This window comes from Capsicum annuum, chromosome 6 (assembly GCF_002878395.1).
Source record: "Capsicum annuum cultivar UCD-10X-F1 chromosome 6, UCD10Xv1.1, whole genome shotgun sequence".
NCBI lineage: Eukaryota > Viridiplantae > Streptophyta > Magnoliopsida > Solanales > Solanaceae > Capsicum > Capsicum annuum.
The window spans coordinates 227,055,580-227,073,632 of NC_061116.1; the positions used below are offsets into that span (position 1 = coordinate 227,055,580).

Here is an 18,053-nt window from a genome sequence, read left to right on the forward strand (position 1 = left end):
ACATGAGCAATGGCTGGTTGGTTGACTGTCTTTGGATACATTTGAAGCCCATGTATTATGTGCAGATGTGGTTAGACTATGTGAGGTTCAACAAATGGAGCATGTATGTGCTTGTGCATAGGTCAATGGAAGAAGAAGCTGGGTGTTGAGTGGGATGCCCCTATTGCAGTAATTGATAGATAGCTTGGAGTTCTTTGTAGAGGTTGCAGAACCCTTTGATCAACTATCTTTAATGCTCTGGAGATCAATTCATCGTAACAATCAATTCTCATTTTTGATTCTAGTTATCATAGGACTGTTCATACTTATAGCCTCTTTATGTTCCTATAGATATTCTGTTTGTCAGAGATATTGTATATATCTTAGACCTTACCATATTAGTTAGCTACCCTTTAGACTTCTGTTTTGTTCAGTTACCAAACTCCTTAGCCTTTTTATCCAATCTGCATCCTGACCTTCTCTGTCTCTCTGTAGATCCAAATTCTGATTAGATAGGATATTTAGTATATCTGAGTCCTTATTATTCCTCGAATGCCTGAATTGGCTGGTTCATCATACCCCTCTGTCTGTGTTCATGTAATTTCTTCTCAGTTTGAGTAGGATCCAATCGCTACTTCTTCCTCTTGAAGTTGTTTTCCCCTTGGCCAATTTTCTGTTTTTTGGGAATGAAAATTGGGAAGGGGAATAATAGTTAGTTGTATCATTTTCTTTTCCTGGTCTTCGGTAATCTTTCCATCAGCTTTCCTCTTGCCAGTCCATTATCCCTGTTAAGTGGTTTATTTCTTCTCAAGAAAAGTCCATCTTGCCTATGGATATTATTGATCATATCGTCATTGATAAGGTAAGAGTTTCCTAGTTTTTATCTGTTTTGATATTCTGTCTCTGACTTGTTATTTAGCTTATATGTGCTATGACAGTTGCTTATTATTTGTTTACTTCTTTGTGTGTAACACTTTTAGTTGGCGCTGTTCGAAGAAGTTTGTTGAAGTGGATGTTCTCTCTGTGCTCACCATGGTAGCACCACTTGTTGTTTTTCATTTTGCTGTAGGATACTTGCAGTCTCTGGGTCCTTCGACAAATCTGGTAGTTACTACTGCAGTGATTATCTAGTTATCCGATGTTTTGGATTTTGGAGCTTTTACGTTTGTCCTTGATCTAAGGAACTTCTTGTTAAGAAGTCTATGCTGCTTGCCTTAAGAAGTCTGTGCTGCTGTTAGAGCTTTTACTTTTGTCCTTGAACTTAGGAACTTGTTATTCTTGTTTCTCTAATTCTGTTGTTTGGCTTAAGAAGTCTATGCTGCTGTAGAGTACTGCAGTGATTTTCTAGTTATGTTGATGTTTTAAGTTTTAAGAGCTTTTACTTTTGTACTTGGAACTTAGGAACTTGTTATTCTGTTTCTCTAATACTGTTGTTTGGCTTGAGAAGTCTATGCTGCTGCTGAATCATGCATAATATTTTCCTTGTTACATGAACATGCCCACCTCTTATGGCATCAGAAATGTTTTTTCACTTTTAGACTGCTTCTGTTGTACTTGGCAAATGACAACTCTTTCTCAGTGTTGAGACGACTAAAAGAAATGCACGCCGGTATCTACTGATTTCTTCATAGTTTTTGTCCCCAAAAACTTCATTCAAGTCGTGATACGTTCAGTCGCTCTGGGTCAAGTTGGCAAAGATGAGAGCAGTTAATCTGTATTTTTTAGTCGGACTGGGTCAAGATGGCAAAGCTGAGAGCAGTTAATCTGTATTTTTTAGTCGTGCATGATTGATCTTAGCATGCAGCACGTACAGGGACGATGACAACAGAAAATATTGGTAGTAATATTGTTTCGTATTTCTTTGTGCGAGCGAGTACGAACTGATTTAGTCATGGATCGAACATTTTCTACCAGAGCAGAATCTATTGACAGTTTGGATTTTTACTCGTGTACATTAGATCTGCAAGTAATTTAGATGGTAATAATCTATGCATATCATTTTGAGCAGGCTTTCGAAAGAGTTTTAAGTTGAACTAACATTAATACCAAGTCCAATTGACCATTGAACCTGCCCTAAATCAGATCCACAAATTTGTGACTTAGGAGTAGTTGCCGTGTATTAGTCGTATGAAAAGGAATAGATTTATCCAACATGAGTACGCCACTAGAAATTAACTCTTATCTTGATAATAGAGTCTGGTACATCTCAAAATTTAACAGAGATTATCAAAGCCTCTGCCTAGTAGTGAATTGCAAAGTTTACATCAACTTAACCAAAGGTATACAAAAATTATAGAGAAGAGTAAGCGAGTAAGCGAGTAAGCTAAGTGTTGACAAACTCCACACTCCAAAGTAGTCCAAAACACAATACAAACAATAGTGGAGCTTAGATGGTGAATACCGTGGCAAATGATGCTGCAACTACAAGGGTAAACAAGAGAGAATATGGCAGCTTGACTCTGTATCCTGAATTTCCACTTGGTTCACCCTTAGATCCACCTGCCAAAAAACGTATACAACAGATTATTTATACATCAAAAACATCCAAAAACTTAGTTTTCGTAAAGTTCTGGTTTTGTTCTTATATCATTATACATTTTTTTTTTTTTTAAAAGTTCTATTTGTACTCGTACCTGAAGGAGTAGAAGGAGACCCTGGAGAACCAGATGGAGTAGTAGCTGAAATGTTTATATTTGACAGAGAAAACAAGTTAAAAACTCGAAAAATCTCCAGCTGCAAGCGTCTTTTGTCACAATATAAATTATTTTTTATTAAAAATGTAGTTTCCCAATCCTTTTCGGGACCAACTATGAGGTGAGACTTTTGTATAAGTATTTTCATAATATATATATAGAGTTTGAACCAAAAAAATAAATAAAAAATCGAAAAAAGCAGTGTAGTTGATGAGCTTAGCTTTACCTTTACAGATATTAACAGAGGGAGTCTGAACATTACAAGCTTTTGGAAGAGCCATAGCTTGTGTTTGATTCACATTAATTCCCATAGAAGATGCAGAACCACCATTAACCACTTGACACAAACATTGTGGCTGATTTTTCACAATAGTGGCTAGTTGTGTACAACATCCTGATGACGGTTTTGTGGCATTCCCTTGTATATAATCCAAACATGGTGCTAATCCAACTATCACTTGTTGGCAATCATCTGATTGACCACTAACTTGTATTGCAATAATAGCCAAAACCACAAAAACTGCACTTGTTAACATCTTCATTTTCTCTTCAATTTAATTTAATTCCTTCTCAATATCTTACTTTGGTCTGCTGCTAAATTTTGGAGCATTTGATGGAAATGACAGTGTTTATAACGGGGAAGATGGTGCAATAAATTTTTTAGTAAGGACAGATGGGGGTTATGTGGGTGACCAAACTTTGGCTACCTTTATAACGAATCCATGTGTATACACCATTTATTAATTTTACTTCCCACATTCTGACTTTATTATAATTGACAACATATAGACAAACACCACTCTATAGTCTACACGTTTCAAAAAGTAGCTAGCTGTCAAATTTTTGGTTAACAATTGTAGCTTATCTTCCAGCAAATCTAAGAGAGTAGTACTATATTATGTATAGCTTAAAAAAGGATTTTTTAAACTAAAATATATACGGTCCATGTGATACAAATTCAAAAAAAGAATGATGCTTTTATTGAGTTAGAAAATACTAATTAATTTTCCCTGTTTTCATATTACCCATTATAGAGTTGTAAATTTTATTAACATATATATTTTCAAAGCCATGCAAGTATTAACACGTCTTAGATCATAAGTTTCATTTTTTAAGACTTTGTGAAATTTAAACTAAATCATATAAATTATAATGACGAAAGTATATACTTTCAAATAATCTTTATATAGTCAAACTTCTCTATAGTGGCAACATTTATATGAAAGTATCGTGACTGCAATATAGAGGTGTTATTATATATGATGTTCAAATCTCATTTAGTTTCTATAAATAAAAATACGCAAAATTAGAAAAGACATGAATATATATTATAAATAACATAAATACCAATCTCTTAAAAGTAATTACACTTTCTCCCATAATTACTTTACTCTCTCTCCCTATGAATAAATATAATATAGCTGACATATACATAGCAGTTTGTGTATATGTGAGATTTTTGTAATATGTTTAGGGAGTTGGAATTTTTTGTAATATTGAAAATATAAGTTGTGTATTTGTGTAATTTTTAGATATATATATAACAAAAAAGTAAATATTAGTAGTCTTTTTTTTCGTGAATTTATGAAATAATTGATGTGCATCATTTAAATATAATTTTTTTCTTTAAATTAGATATTCGTACTTGAAATTTACTGTGTTCATGATACTATGATGATTATCATTAATATTTTTGGTATTTTATTTTGTACATAATATATTTTTTATAAATTATTATATAGTATTTGAGTATGTTGTTATAAAGAAGAAATGTTACAAAGATTGTATCGCTATATAAGCGTCATTGCAGTTATAGAAAAGTAAAATATAACACGATAAAGTGATTTTGGAGAAAATCAAGCTACAATGGGAAAATGATGTTATAATGATGTGACGTTATAGAGAGCAGTGGCAGAGTTAAAATTTTCAATGAGGTCGTTCAGAAGTAAATATACGAATTAATGGAAGGGAGTTCAATATCTATTATATATGCATATTTTTTTTTTAATTATATTTACCTCGAAGAGGGTTCGAATGAATTCTCTAAAGCAAATATAGTTCTGCCTCTCATAAAGAGGTCTGTCTGTATTAATATATTTTATTTATTATATCAGGCTATTTATCTTATTTTTACGTATTAGTATTAATCTTACTTATCATAAATAATTGCTTATAATTATTTTAGCTTATTTCATGGATTTTTTTTTGTTCTATTCTATCAATATAATTACACTCTTTAGCATAAGGACAAAAGTGTAGACGGTGCAAAAAGCTCCAGCGAAGCTGCCTAAATTTTAAATGCTCATCAATGGTTTAGTCAAACTCAATAGGTCGGCATGGTAGGTTAGTCGTTTTCTTTTTTTTTGGCCACCTAAAGTCAATTTTCACATTCTCTGTATACAAATCAAAAGAAAGTTATCGTGCAAACTGTTTCTAACAGAAATATAAATAAAATTATTTGATTTTCTTTTAAATCTTGTATATAGCAGAAGATTTAATGTATTAATATAATTATCAATTAAATGTGAATGGATGAAGTTGCTAAAGCTCCCAATAGAGTTGAAATTGAGTGTGACATAATGACACAATTTAATCCCAATTGTTCTTTGGAGAAGACTCGTCATTATGTAAAAATTAGATAGATTTGAAGTTATAGTATATTTTATACGTAGTCAGATGGCTCAATAGCTTTTGTTTAGATTTTATATTTATATTAAGAAATTCATTAAATGTGAATTCAATAACTAAATTGGAGTTAAAAAAAAGTTCAAAATTTATAAAGTTAAAATATTGACCTGACTCTATTTAACAATCCGATAAATTAATTGAGTTTTCCAAATGATCAAATACAAGCCAATTATTTATTTGTGAATTTTGTTTTCTACTCTCTGTTAAATACTCATTTGGCCAAGAACTTTCATTACATTATTAATTAAAACATTATATGTTCTACCATGCACATGATCAAAGTTTATATTTTCAGAGAGTTATGTTGTAGATTAGGCTACTTAAAAACAGTACTAACCTAATCAGTGTAATAAGCTAAACTACTAGGTAGATAAGTATTTATCACTGCAATAATAAAGACTTTTAATGGTAATATTAAATACGTTAATAAAGAGTGCTAAATTTTTACTGACATTGGTTAATTGTTACCGGCTCCAATGTCACTATAGGACATTTACAAAGAATACTAAAAATATTATTTTCACTAATAATTAATTGCCTCTAAAAAAATAATTCAGCGACAATAAGCTTATTGCCTTGAACTAATTGTCGCTAGATTTTTTTATTTTTTTTGTATATTAAATTACCTATATATACACACATAAAAAACTGAAATTAGTTACTTATTTTGTCACGAATTTGTCACTAATTTACTTGTAGCTATCAGAAATTACTCGTTAAATAGGATTAGGAACGAATGTTGCTATACAACTACATAATTAGTCCGCCGCTAAACTTTTTTTTTTAGTAGTTACGTAACAATTTCAGTTCAATAGTTTATGAAGCTACATTTTGCCAAGAAAATAGAAGATAAATAATTAAAGAACCCTCCTGCGACTTACTCAAAATGAAGCCACAACAATAATATATAGGTAAATTTACAACAAACGTGACACTCATACTAATACAGGGGAACCAAAAGAATAATAATAACAGTAAATATTAGTAATACAAGATTGACATAAAAATAACATTTTCTCCAAAAACTCAGAATCCCCTTGTAGTCAAAGCAGATGATGATGCAACAAATAGGAGGAATAATCCAACTAAAGTAGTAGTCATAGAAACTTTTGTGTTGCTTCCTGCTGCTGCTGATGATCCAGGTGTTGAAGGAACTGTTTTAGAACCTGTAGTACCTACACCAATGAAAGCATTTGTGCGCGTTTGAGTTATTTGACTTATGTACACTGGCACAATATAAAATAATTTTTATACTATTAGGTCAACTACAAGTAATTGCTACGTAAGTGATATAGCATGTTAAATTAAAATTCTTATATATAGGAGAGATGATAATTTTTTGTATTTGAATTGTACCTGTTCCTGATGGAGTTGCTGGGATTTCATTAGAGGAATCAGATGGGGTAGTGGAACCTGTAGGAGAACTTGCTGGTACTGAAGCAGTTGGTCCATTTGCAGCTATTTTTTTTTTATGCACAAAACAATCAGTTAGTTCATTATACATGTAGATGTTATAAAAGTTTAATTAATTCAATCATTATAAATGTTTGTGGTGTAAATAATTTTTATAACCAACAGAATCTAGATGCGGAGCTATGATTTGAAGCATAGAAAATAGAAATATCGAGTATTGGGTTCCGAATTAAATTTTTATATATATTTAGTATATATGTGAATATATAAAAACACAAAATTTGGACTTAACGATACTAAAATTGGCGGAACTATGATTTGAAGTATATATATGAGTTCTAAATTCTAGCTCTGCCAGCTCTGTCAGTGTATTTAAAGTTATTGTATTAGGTCAGATTAATTAACTGCCTTATTTCTATATTAATCTCATTGGACAGATACGTTACTTGTAATTATCTTTTACATGGCTTGATAATATAACATTTTCTTCTGCATTGTGAGTCGTGTTAATAGAAGTTAAACTCATTGTTTAAATATTGCCTAGTACAGACCGTATTAACAACATTTCACTATAACAATCAAGTTTTTAATCAATTTTCATGTTATGTAATATCATATGCTCTTTATAACAATATTTCGCTACATGATCAACCAAGAAATATCTGAAGAAACAACATCATTATAGAGAAGTTCGACTGTGGAATGAAAAGCTGTCTTACCATTGCACCTGCTGAGAGGAGGAGTTTGTAAATTGCATGCACTAGGTAATCCTAGAGCAAGAGTTTGATTAATGGCAATGCCAAGATTAGAACCACCACCATTAACCAACATACAAAGGCATTGGGGATTGGATTGGACAACACCAGCTAGTGATGTGCAACAAGATGAAGATGGTGTTGATGAATTTCCACTAACATAGTTCAAACATGGTGATAATCCTACTAGTGTAGTCATACAACTTGATTGACCTAAAGCTCCATTAAAAAAAATGGCCACATTTAGAACCATAACTAGAGCCATCACATTCATTTTGGATGCCATTTTTCTTAATTTGAGACTAAAAGAGAAAAAGAGGATTGGTTGATTATATTCTTTTTGTTGTTGATGAATTTTTGAGTGAAGAGGAAGAACAGCTATTGGGGTTTATATACCAAAGTTTTTAGTACAAAAGAACAAGAAAAGATAGGTATTTTTGTTGGCCAACTTTTAAACTAATGAATGGTTAGCTAATAACTAAAATTCAATAAAGAAATAGTTTATGAGGACTTATTATAATCTATTACTCCATTTGACAACTGTTTACCTAATTAGGTGATCTTCCATTATTAGTATATTTTGTTTGAAAAGGTTTTGGTTTTCTTCCAATAAGGAAATATTATAAGTCGTAGTATGGAAAAGTTTCTCAACAAATTAAATGTTTGTTGTTTCGTGTACGAGCACATTAAAGGTTACTTTCTACAACACGTACAGAAGCTAAATTTGTTAAAAGTTATTTTTATTTTACCCTTGAAAAGAAAGTTTTTATAGTCAAAAATAAATGTTGGTGGCATTTGACATGTTTAGGACATAAATTTAGAAGTCTAAATTATAATTAATACACACAAATTTTATGACATTATCAATTTAAAATCACAAATTTCAAAAGTCTACTTAAATTTATCAAATTATACAAAGGCGGATGTAGAATGCCGGCACTAATTTATCTAAGGCCCATACTTTCGATACAAAGTAGAAATTTATGTGTCAAATCAAAATATGAACCCATTTTCTTCTAATCAATTTTTCTAATAAATCTTGACATATAGAGTTATCTAGTATTAGGGGCGGAGCTACACTTGGGAAGGGGGTTCATCCGAACTCCCTTCGATAAACAAATATATGATATATATATGGTTAAAATTATTTTTTAGGTATATATAGTAGATGTCGAATTCCTTTCGGTTAGTTCGTATATGTTCACTTAAGAACTCCTTAGGTAAAAATTCTAACCCCACCATTATCTGGTATCAAAATTATGTAACAAATACCCAATGAATATAATTGACTCGCTAACCAATATATGCCATATGGAAAAAAGATATTCTTCTAATAATTTATTGTTTCAATGGTGAGGAACATATTTTCACCATTCAGTGGGTTAACCTTAGTTTAAGGCAAAACTAACAGATGCACTATAAAACAGGAAATCCACAAAACTATTCCATACTTGAAGGTTTATTCTCCAACATAAGTACATTACAAGTTCTAATTAAAACCCCTATAAATAGACTAGGCCATGACCATTAAAAAATTGTCCAAGGAAACATTTTAAAAATCAAAATATAATAAATTTTTAAAAAACAAATATGGAGGGGAAAAAGCTTGTTGCTGTATTTCTGATGTGCATGGTTGTGTTAACAACAATGTCAGAAGCCACAGAGGAAGAATACAGGGATTGCTACCATACATGTCACAAACAATGCTCTGAAGATGGCCATGGTTATACCTTTTGTGAGATGAAGTGTGACACAGACTGCTCCAGGAAGGATATCGTAGGTAATTAATCATTTCCGTGATCGTATTATCTGTTTTTAAAGTTCTCCTACACATTTTAGGAAACTGACGTTATATTTAATAGTCTTAGGGGCCATTTGGTAACATGGATCGGGGGTTATACCACGTTCATATTATCTGTCTTTTAAAGTTCTTTCACATTTTTTACGAAATTGACGTTATATTTAATAACATGGATTGGGGTTATACCACATCCATGTTATCTGTTTTTTAAAGTTCTCTCCCACATTTTTTACGAAATTGACGTTATATTTAATAGTCTTAGGAGCCATTTGGTCACGTGGACGGGTGAATATTTAGTATATTGTTTGTGAATATTAGATAAAATCATGATAGAATTTATACTAAAATCATGAAATTATCTAATCGATCTCATATATAAGATGGAATGATCTATTAGCGGTTAATTTCAGAATTATAATCTGAAAAAAATATTGTTTTGAACAAAACGACCTCTTGATGGTTATAAGATTTTTTTTTTTAATCGAAACTAAGATTTTTTTTTTTTAATCGAAACTATCTTTTGTTAAATAATATTTCACTAATTTAAGAATAGATTCAGAAGAAACTAATAAATAACTTCTTATTTCTCTTAAACGTCACATATATCAAATTAAAATCAGTTTGCCCAAATCTCACAGGAGAGAATATTTTTATCTGAAGAATTTATAATCAAATTATGTTTGTTTATAAAATTGTTTTATAATCTTCTTAAATAGTTTTAAATTTTGAAAACTCGTGACATTATAATACGCTTTATATATAACTTCTAACCATATACATTTTATTTACATGACATGTTGATTGCAAAATGGGGTCATCTGATCTTAATTTTTTTTTTTTTTTTTTTGAAAACATTTGCAGCTCAATTCCCTAAATTCAAGGGTTAATGTGGAGGACCAAAAAGATACAAGAGATGAGCAAACAGGGCTGAAGCATAAATCAGTGTAATTGTATTAGTATATTTCTACTAAATATTTCATCAATTTATTTTCCACTGCTGATTGTAATTTTCAAAATTAATAAATAATTCATTCATCTCTTAATCTAAGTTCCACTGCCTCAATCTAATTTTTAACTCATTAATTATCCGAGTAAATTAATATATGAAATCTTGAAACTCCTTTACTTTATCCAAAGTTGTAATGGCTCCTATTGCTTTATCTAAAGTTGTAATGTAATGTGGACCTAATGAGAATGACCTAACACTAATAAAGAGTACTGCAGAAAAAGTATGATACATAAGAGCTAATTAAACTTCTACAATTTGACATTATATATAAATAAGTTTTTATATTATTAGATCACTTAAATGATAGTTGCATTCAGATAATATGTAGTTCATGAAAAGTAAATTAATTATATTCATATAGAATTTCACTTTTCTATAATGATGGTACATAAAAAAAATAAAACGAAAACTACATGTAACTGTCTGTATACAAAATACTTTATTGGAAGAAGAAATTTAAAAGAAGAAAATGACTAGCAAGGATAATCACATGCACAAAAAGGACCATTAAAGCCAAGTTGTTCAATGCACTGTCCACCAGCAGAGGATCCAAATTTGTTATTACAGAAAGGTAAGCATTCTGGTTCAACTTTGCCTTCATCACACAATATTTCTGGATGTATCTGATAGCATTTTTGTGCCATAGCTGATGGAATCATCGTTCCAACTGCGTCCAATTAAAAAAAAGAGATACTTAATACACAATCATAATCAATTTCATTTTGTTTACGACTTCTCTCAATGAAATGAAAATTGCATTCATTCAGCAAAAAGGTTGAAATTCCTCAGCCAAAAGACATATATATGTGTGTGTGTTTTTTAACAATTAAGAAGCATCATTTAACATAGAAATTTTTCTTATTTTTTTTCCTAGTAAGGTTAACAAAATCTCGTCTAACTCGATTAATTAAGCAAGGTTAGTATGGAAAGAACAAGTTCAAAATCACGATCAATTTCTTTTTTTTTTTAAAAACAAAATCCTACCACAACTGTTGACCCATAAGATGAATTATGGATCTATCCAGCCAAACAGAACAATACTAGAAAGCTATGAGTCTTGTATTTTGATCTAGCTTTTCCAAAAATTTGTTTTTTCAAGAAAGAATTGTAAAAATTAACACTGTTTTACTTAATCCTTATTGTTCTTCTTCCGTCTAATTACTTAATCCTCCATAGTTAATGATCGATAAATAAAATTCGAGAAATTATCTATGTATGTCTGTATGTATAGGCTATAACAAGTACAAATTAACAATACCAACATGGATTGTGGTGCAGCGAATGAGACTGCTCCAACCTTAACCAGAGGTCGAGAACACTACCCAAAATGAGGCCTACCCGGTGCGAATCCAAATTAATCGGACTCCAATGTGAGTACGAACACCGGATGAGAAACCAAAAAAAAGTACAAATCAACAATGAAAAAAGCATGTTACGTACTGTGTAGTAATTACCTAGAAAAACAGCAGCAACGAGAAGGATGCAAGTTGTAATCTTTCCCATTTGTCTTTCTGGGAAAAAAAAGATTTTTAAGAGGACAAACTAAATCTGCAAGAGTACTTTGTTTATGTTGTTTGGTCACACTAAATATATAATTTGGATGAGTTCCTTGTACTATATTATTATAGATTGTGAAAAAGGGATATTTATATCAATAATTGAACCCAATCAAATTAAACCTTACAATACGTGGAGTATATATATGATAGATTCTTTTGGCTATGGAGATTAGTTACCAGGAAAGTGGCCTTTAATTGTCAACCACAAACTATTTTTTTCGTCAGATATTGCAAATAAACAACTGTTTGATCACTAACGACAGTGAGTTAATTTGTTTTTTTGCCAACATATTCCATTGAATTTAATAAAAGAATAATTTAGTGTATTAAAATGCCTGCTATATGTAGAATTTAAAAAGAGTTAAAAAGTATAAAAGTTTATTGCATTGCACGTAGTATTATTTTACATTTTTATAAAAGATTGTGTCTTCTTCTTGTACCCATAACCTTCGGATAGCATGCATGACAACAACTTTATTGGTTACTCGACGACTCGCACCACAAATTTGAATTAATCATTTAACAACTAAACAGCTGTATTAACACTAATGGCAACAGTTTGATTTTTTTGCAACATTGACCCCATTCACATAACGTGGCAACATAAATTTGAGCCTAGTCACAAATTATTTCGTCAGCTACAAATTTTATCTTTTTTATTAAAGGACGTCCTTTATCATAGTCGGTCACAACTTTATAATAGACTAATTCTTTTCTTATCTAGTATCTCTCGTCTAAAATTATTTATTATAATTTCTAAAAATAGTTATTAGTCTAAATTATTTATTATTTTGTATTATAAATATCTTAATAAAGTAAATATTTAATGAGAGATTATGTCTTTAGACATAAAGAAGGTAAAATAGTTAAATTTTTCTTCTAAATAAATAATTTTTTAAAAAATATGTAAAAGAGAAGCACGATAAATAATTTGAGATGAAAGAATACTAATATACCTCACTATTATTAAACTCGGAGACAATTTAGACAAAAAGATTTTAAGAATTAAATATGTGCTAGAATTACTTGTTAAACCTTTTCAGGAGAATATCTTGTAATGTTATTTTCTCTTGAAATATTTGTCATGGTTTACTTAATATTTCTAATTCACACTCTTAATGGAAATCTCCCCTTTCCAAATTCATGTGATATACTTTTATTGGGCATAAAGTTTGAGAAAGAACTTTTTTTGAAACTTATGATTTAAATGAGTCATACATATTTATATATGACTATTTTAAGTATTAAAAGTAAAATAAGAAATTTAAAGTCTAAACTAGTTTTATAGTTAGAAAAATCACATTCTTAGAGTTAAAAGGAAGTGCATTTTCTTAAATTGGACAAAAAAGTATTATTATGTCACAACTGGTTGTTCATCTCGTCTGCTTACAGCTGAGACGAATCAAATCACGTAAAACTTTTTTTTTGGGGGGTATTTATTGATAAATTTAATCACCATTAATTAATTAAGCTAACAAGCATCATATATATATTTTTCAAATTTCACACGTTTACGCAACTTGAAATGTTCTGATACTCACTAGTATTTATGTTGACAATGAAGCTGGCATTAACTAATTACTACAGTTCTATATATGCAAAACAAAATACATAAACCAAATAATATTATTAGTGCTGATCATTCAGCAACAATCATATTAAAGTCAAGAATAAGGATTTATTCAAAGATCACATAAAGTAATGCGCGTAAGAAGATTTGAGTAATAATTGTCGGTCTATTGTCACAATTTCTTTTTATTTACAAAAATGAGTTTGGGTATGAAATTGTGGGATTTTTATGTCTTTAATTTATAGTACGTTATTCTTCCAAGTTAACGTTTATTTTGTAATATTTTAGTACATATGTATTGACATGATGATTACACGATCAAATTTGCTTAAATTTCTTTATGCATGCATGCAGTGGGGGCTTCGGTTCTCTTCAATTACTAATACGTGCACCATCATATATAATCCACTACTCTTAAGATTCAAGTAGCTTTCACAATAATGTATTTTTTTTCTTCTTTATCTTAGGAACTTGACATTTGAATGTATGTATATCTCTTGACGTATCTCCTTCGGGATATAACGGCTCATAACAATATATAACTAAAGCAATTTCGGATTAGTTTGAAGAGTCCAAAACTCCATCACAAAAACACTTTCCTTCAACGCAGTGGCGGAGCCAAGAAGTTCAGTAAGGGATCGGAATTCAAAAATGCACACACGAACTAGTCAAAGGGGGGTCAACATATACAACATATACTTAAAAAATAATTTTAACCGTATATAAATAGTGTAATTTTTCACCGAAGGGGGGTTCAGATGACCCCCCTGAATATATGTTCAACCTATAGTTACTCTCTTTGTAGCGAATATAGTTAGACTTAAAATATTTTTTTTGTCTCAACTCTCTCCTTCACTAATATAATTACTCTCTTTTATATAGTGAATATAGTTGAAAACTTAAAATATTTTCTGTGTCTCAACTCTCTCTTTCACTACTACATATAATAATACTAGTATGCGTACCCGCACGACGCACGGATAATAGTAAAATATTATTTTTAATCACTTCATACTAAAATGTTTCGTCCGACCATGTTAAATCATATTATTTTTTTTTAAAAAATCAACTATCATATTATTTTTTAATAAAATATGGGAAAAAAATTCGATCAAACCCACTCCAATCCCCCCACCTCTAACTAAATATTTTTTTAGAAAAACAATCATGTAATTATAAAAAAAAATATTTTATATTTTCTTTATTATGTTATCACAACTAAAAAGTATTAGGTTGTTAATATTCTACCCCTTTTCCACCTCTAACTAAATCTATATGAGTAAAAACAATCGTGTAATTGCCAAAAGAAAAAAAATTATTTTATTTTTTTTATTATATTATTTACAATTTAATACATTTCAAATTGTCAAAAATAATTTAATTTTTTATTTTACTGCGTGTCCATCTCTACCTTTTAAAATTTATAAATAATAATATGTTCATTATTTAATTACTTCATTATATTCTCAGAATTAGTTTGGATTTCCCCCTTCCTCCCCCCGGGCCAAAAATTATCCTCGATGCACAATTTTTACCGTATTTTAATTTGGTTACTTTTATCTAATTTGACCTTGACTTAACTACAAATATTGCTACACTAAAAAGAATAATAATAATATCAAACATATATTTTAAAAGATTTAAGCATGTCATCTTTTGATATTCGTTGTTACCTATTCTTCTCTTCTCTTCATTTAACTTTATCTCTTTGTAAGTCAACAATAACAACAAAATCATTACTAAAAAGTAAAAATAACTCTCAAGAAAACTTCTCATAAATTAAATAACAGAAAAAGTATTAATTTGAAGTTGATTTGTCTAAAAATTTTACTTATCGTAGCAGTAGTTTCAACTATTATCTGTCCAATTTTTTACTTGTTTATTTAAAGGGTGCATGTTACCATCTGTAATGAGAGACGAAGAACTACGAAAAATGAATAGAGATAACCTCAAAGACTTGAATTTATATTTCATAAATTGCAATTATATATAAATATCACACACACACACACAAATATATTTTAACAAATGGATAAGGTCATTAATTGTTATACATTATTTCCTCCTTTTCAAAGTAATCGACAAATTTATGTTGACTGATATATTCCTTATTAATTAGAAATGTGATTTGACTGATATATTTCTTATTAATTCTTTAATCTTCATTAATTTAAGAATAATTAATGATAAGGTAGAGTCAGGAAGGAAATGGTTAATTTTTCTTTTGATCTTTTAAATGGACAACTATTTTGAGAGAAATAACTTTAGAAAATATGTCAACTATTTTTTTGATAATCATGATGTTCGGACTTGCTTTTACGCATAAATATGCTAGCTATTTTGAGACAGAGAAAATAGAATCAATTTTGAATGATATGTAACCAATATATATTAATATTTAACTCTTAATTAGCGTGTCACTTGGGGGTTTGGGTCACAGGTGACAAAAGAGCTTTAAAATAAGGTGTAGGTGACACAAGTCTTAATAATTGAGTAGAGGTGACAATTACTTCATTATGGTTTAAAAAAGTTTGAAAAATTTCAAAATAACCCACAAGTTTTTAAATTTATACTTTGATTCAAATGTTAGTTAATATATAACGGGGAACAAAGAAAAAAAAGCATCTTTTTCTCTCTTCTCATCCGTTGTTATTTTCTCTCTCTTTGCGATATTTGTTGTTCATTGTTGTTGCTGCTCTATTCATCATCTTCTGATTCATTATCATCATCTTATACTTCATTATCAACTTCATATTCTTCTTGTTGACCATTGTTGTTGTTATTGTTGTTACCCCAACTGCTGCTCTTTGACCAAATTCTTATGTCAAATTTTGTTTCGTAAATCACTTTCAACTTTGAAATTTACTTGAGAGGAGAGTTTGGTAAGTCAGATTATGCTTTTTAGTTGAATCTGGGTAACTGCTAGAGTGTTGTTTTTTCAACAATAGTTTGCACGCGAACATGAATGCAATACAAGAGCAATCTGTTTAAACAAATCCATTATCTGTGGCACCAGATAAATGTTCTGTTGTAACAGTAGACTCATGTTGGATTCATGTTTAAGGGTTCTAGGTGCCTGTAATATGATTATGAATCAAATAGATGGGTATTCTATTGCACTAGATTAGTAATCTGTTTCAACAGATAAATAATCTGTTTCATCAGATTATTAATATGTTTCGAACAATAAAATATAGCTCCTGTCACACACAAAACCTAACAGAGAACTCATATGTTCTTGCTATTGATACTGGAATTAAATTATTCTTTAATTATAGACATGTCATTCGTTAAGAAATAGAAATAGACAGCACAAAAATTAAATAAGAAATAAAAAGTCAAGTGCGTCAAACATAATTTTTTATAAAACAAATAAAACAAATACATAGATAATAGAAAAAAAAAGCTGAATTATTATTATCATCATTATTAACATCATTATTATTTGTATGTCCAGCCGGCCAATCTTCAAAGGGCAGCAACAGCGTCCTCCGTAGCCTGCGGATCTCCCGCAACATCTTACTCTGACGGCGGCCAACTTTTAATGCAGGTCATGAACCTCCTTCTGCAGTTCCCTCATGGCGTCTCGTAAAATAACGATATCCCACATAGGATCAGCCATATCTAAAAAACGCATAAGTTGACAAAACACACACGTAAACACAAAAGTAAAGAAAAGAAAGAATTCGAATGTAATGTAATATAATACAACGTATATTTACACAAAAATCAAGAAAAAAACTTACCAGAGACAGGAAAAAGCTATTAAGTCCTTGAAGAGAAAGTAGTTGAAGGTGTAACAAAAGCTAGGAATAAATAATGTGTAGTAGAACGAACGATTGAGTAAGGAGGGACCTATTTATAGAGGATTGAACTTGAATGAGTTAGGCAAAAAATCGCAACTGTTCACCTCCATTTATTAATGACATTCTTGATTACTGTAAAAAGTTATGACTTAATTAAATTAATCAATATTATGATAAGTCATGACTTTTCAGCTTTATTATTATTAATAATTAGTTCTTTCCGAGAACCGTTTTTTTTATACTGTTTTGGACAACAGATAATATATCTGTTACATCAGATAAATCATCTGTTACAATAGATTTATCATGATTTGCAACAAATAGATAACCTGTTGCATCAGATAATATATCTGTTGCAACATATAATATATATATATATATATATATATATATATATATATTTTAAAAAATATGTTTTTTCATGACATCCAAATTTTCTGACTTTTTAATTATATAAATTAATAAAGCAGATTTAAAGGCACAACTGTTCACCTGTATTTATTAATGACATTCTTGATTACTGTAAAAAGTTATGACTTAATTAAATTAATCAATATTATGATAGGTCGTGACTTTTCAGCTTGAAGCTTAGCTTTATAATTATTAAAATAGTTAGTTCTTTCCAGCAATCATTTATTTTTTACACTGAGTTGTACAACAAATTATATATCTGTTGCATCAGATAAATCATCTATTACAATAGATATATCATCCGTTGCAACAAATAGTTCAACTGTTGCATCAGATAATATATCTGTTGCAACATATATATATATATAT

General features: G+C 29.8%; 3 protein-coding genes and 2 long non-coding RNA genes across 5 annotated transcripts; 2 read left to right on the plus strand and 3 right to left on the minus strand.

Annotated features, from left to right (window-relative positions):
* On the plus strand, positions 1-1,425 carry LOC107875275. Its single transcript, XR_007056879.1, has 2 exons — positions 1-841; positions 960-1,425. It is a non-coding gene; the product is annotated as an uncharacterized LOC107875275 (long non-coding RNA).
* Positions 1,426-2,144: 719 nt separating this feature from the next.
* LOC107875276 (non-specific lipid transfer protein GPI-anchored 5) lies at positions 2,145-3,424 on the minus strand. The gene is made up of 3 exons (XM_016721923.2): positions 2,899-3,424; positions 2,613-2,657; positions 2,145-2,478 (listed from the first exon to the last, which is right to left on the minus strand). The coding sequence occupies exons 1-3, from the start codon at positions 3,212-3,214 to the stop codon at positions 2,366-2,368; spliced, it is 474 nt and encodes a 157-aa protein (XP_016577409.1). The 5' UTR covers positions 3,215-3,424; the 3' UTR covers positions 2,145-2,365.
* A 2,793-nt stretch (positions 3,425-6,217) lies between these two features.
* On the minus strand, positions 6,218-7,897 carry LOC107874558 (non-specific lipid transfer protein GPI-anchored 5). The gene is made up of 3 exons (XM_016721324.2): positions 7,493-7,897; positions 6,717-6,818; positions 6,218-6,535 (listed from the first exon to the last, which is right to left on the minus strand). The coding sequence occupies exons 1-3, from the start codon at positions 7,812-7,814 to the stop codon at positions 6,387-6,389; spliced, it is 573 nt and encodes a 190-aa protein (XP_016576810.2). The 5' UTR covers positions 7,815-7,897; the 3' UTR covers positions 6,218-6,386.
* A 932-nt stretch (positions 7,898-8,829) lies between these two features.
* On the plus strand, positions 8,830-10,372 carry LOC107874559. Its single transcript, XR_001675536.2, has 2 exons — positions 8,830-9,308; positions 10,191-10,372. It is a non-coding gene; the product is annotated as an uncharacterized LOC107874559 (long non-coding RNA).
* A 291-nt stretch (positions 10,373-10,663) lies between these two features.
* LOC107874561 lies at positions 10,664-12,056 on the minus strand. The gene is made up of 2 exons (XM_016721325.2): positions 11,793-12,056; positions 10,664-11,005 (listed from the first exon to the last, which is right to left on the minus strand). Exons 1-2 carry the CDS (start codon positions 11,839-11,841, stop codon positions 10,812-10,814), a joined length of 243 nt encoding a protein of 80 aa, XP_016576811.1. The 5' UTR covers positions 11,842-12,056; the 3' UTR covers positions 10,664-10,811.
* Positions 12,057-18,053: the final 5,997 nt, after the last annotated feature.

What these genes read in the sequence shown, in the direction of transcription:
- LOC107875276 (XM_016721923.2), bottom strand. Translation starts at nt 3,214, where the DNA reads ATGAAGATGTTAACAAGTGCAGTTTTTGTGGTTTTGGCTATTATTGCA. An exon ending in CTCTGTTAATATCTGTAAAG is followed by an intron (nt 2,658 to 2,898) that starts GTAAAGCTAAGC and finishes TAAACATTTCAG; the next exon opens with CTACTACTCCATCTGGTTCT. An exon ending in GTCTCCTTCTACTCCTTCAG is followed by an intron (nt 2,479 to 2,612) that starts GTACGAGTACAA and finishes GTTTTTTGGCAG; the next exon opens with GTGGATCTAAGGGTGAACCA.
- LOC107874558 (XM_016721324.2), bottom strand. Translation starts at nt 7,814, where the DNA reads ATGGCATCCAAAATGAATGTGATGGCTCTAGTTATGGTTCTAAATGTG. An exon ending in TCCTCTCAGCAGGTGCAATG is followed by an intron (nt 6,819 to 7,492) that starts GTAAGACAGCTT and finishes AAAAAAAAATAG; the next exon opens with CTGCAAATGGACCAACTGCT. An exon ending in AGCAACTCCATCAGGAACAG is followed by an intron (nt 6,536 to 6,716) that starts GTACAATTCAAA and finishes TCATTGGTGTAG; the next exon opens with GTACTACAGGTTCTAAAACA.
- LOC107874561 (XM_016721325.2), bottom strand. Translation starts at nt 11,841, where the DNA reads ATGGGAAAGATTACAACTTGCATCCTTCTCGTTGCTGCTGTTTTTCTA. An exon ending in CGTTGCTGCTGTTTTTCTAG is followed by an intron (nt 11,006 to 11,792) that starts GTAATTACTACA and finishes AATTGGACGCAG; the next exon opens with TTGGAACGATGATTCCATCA.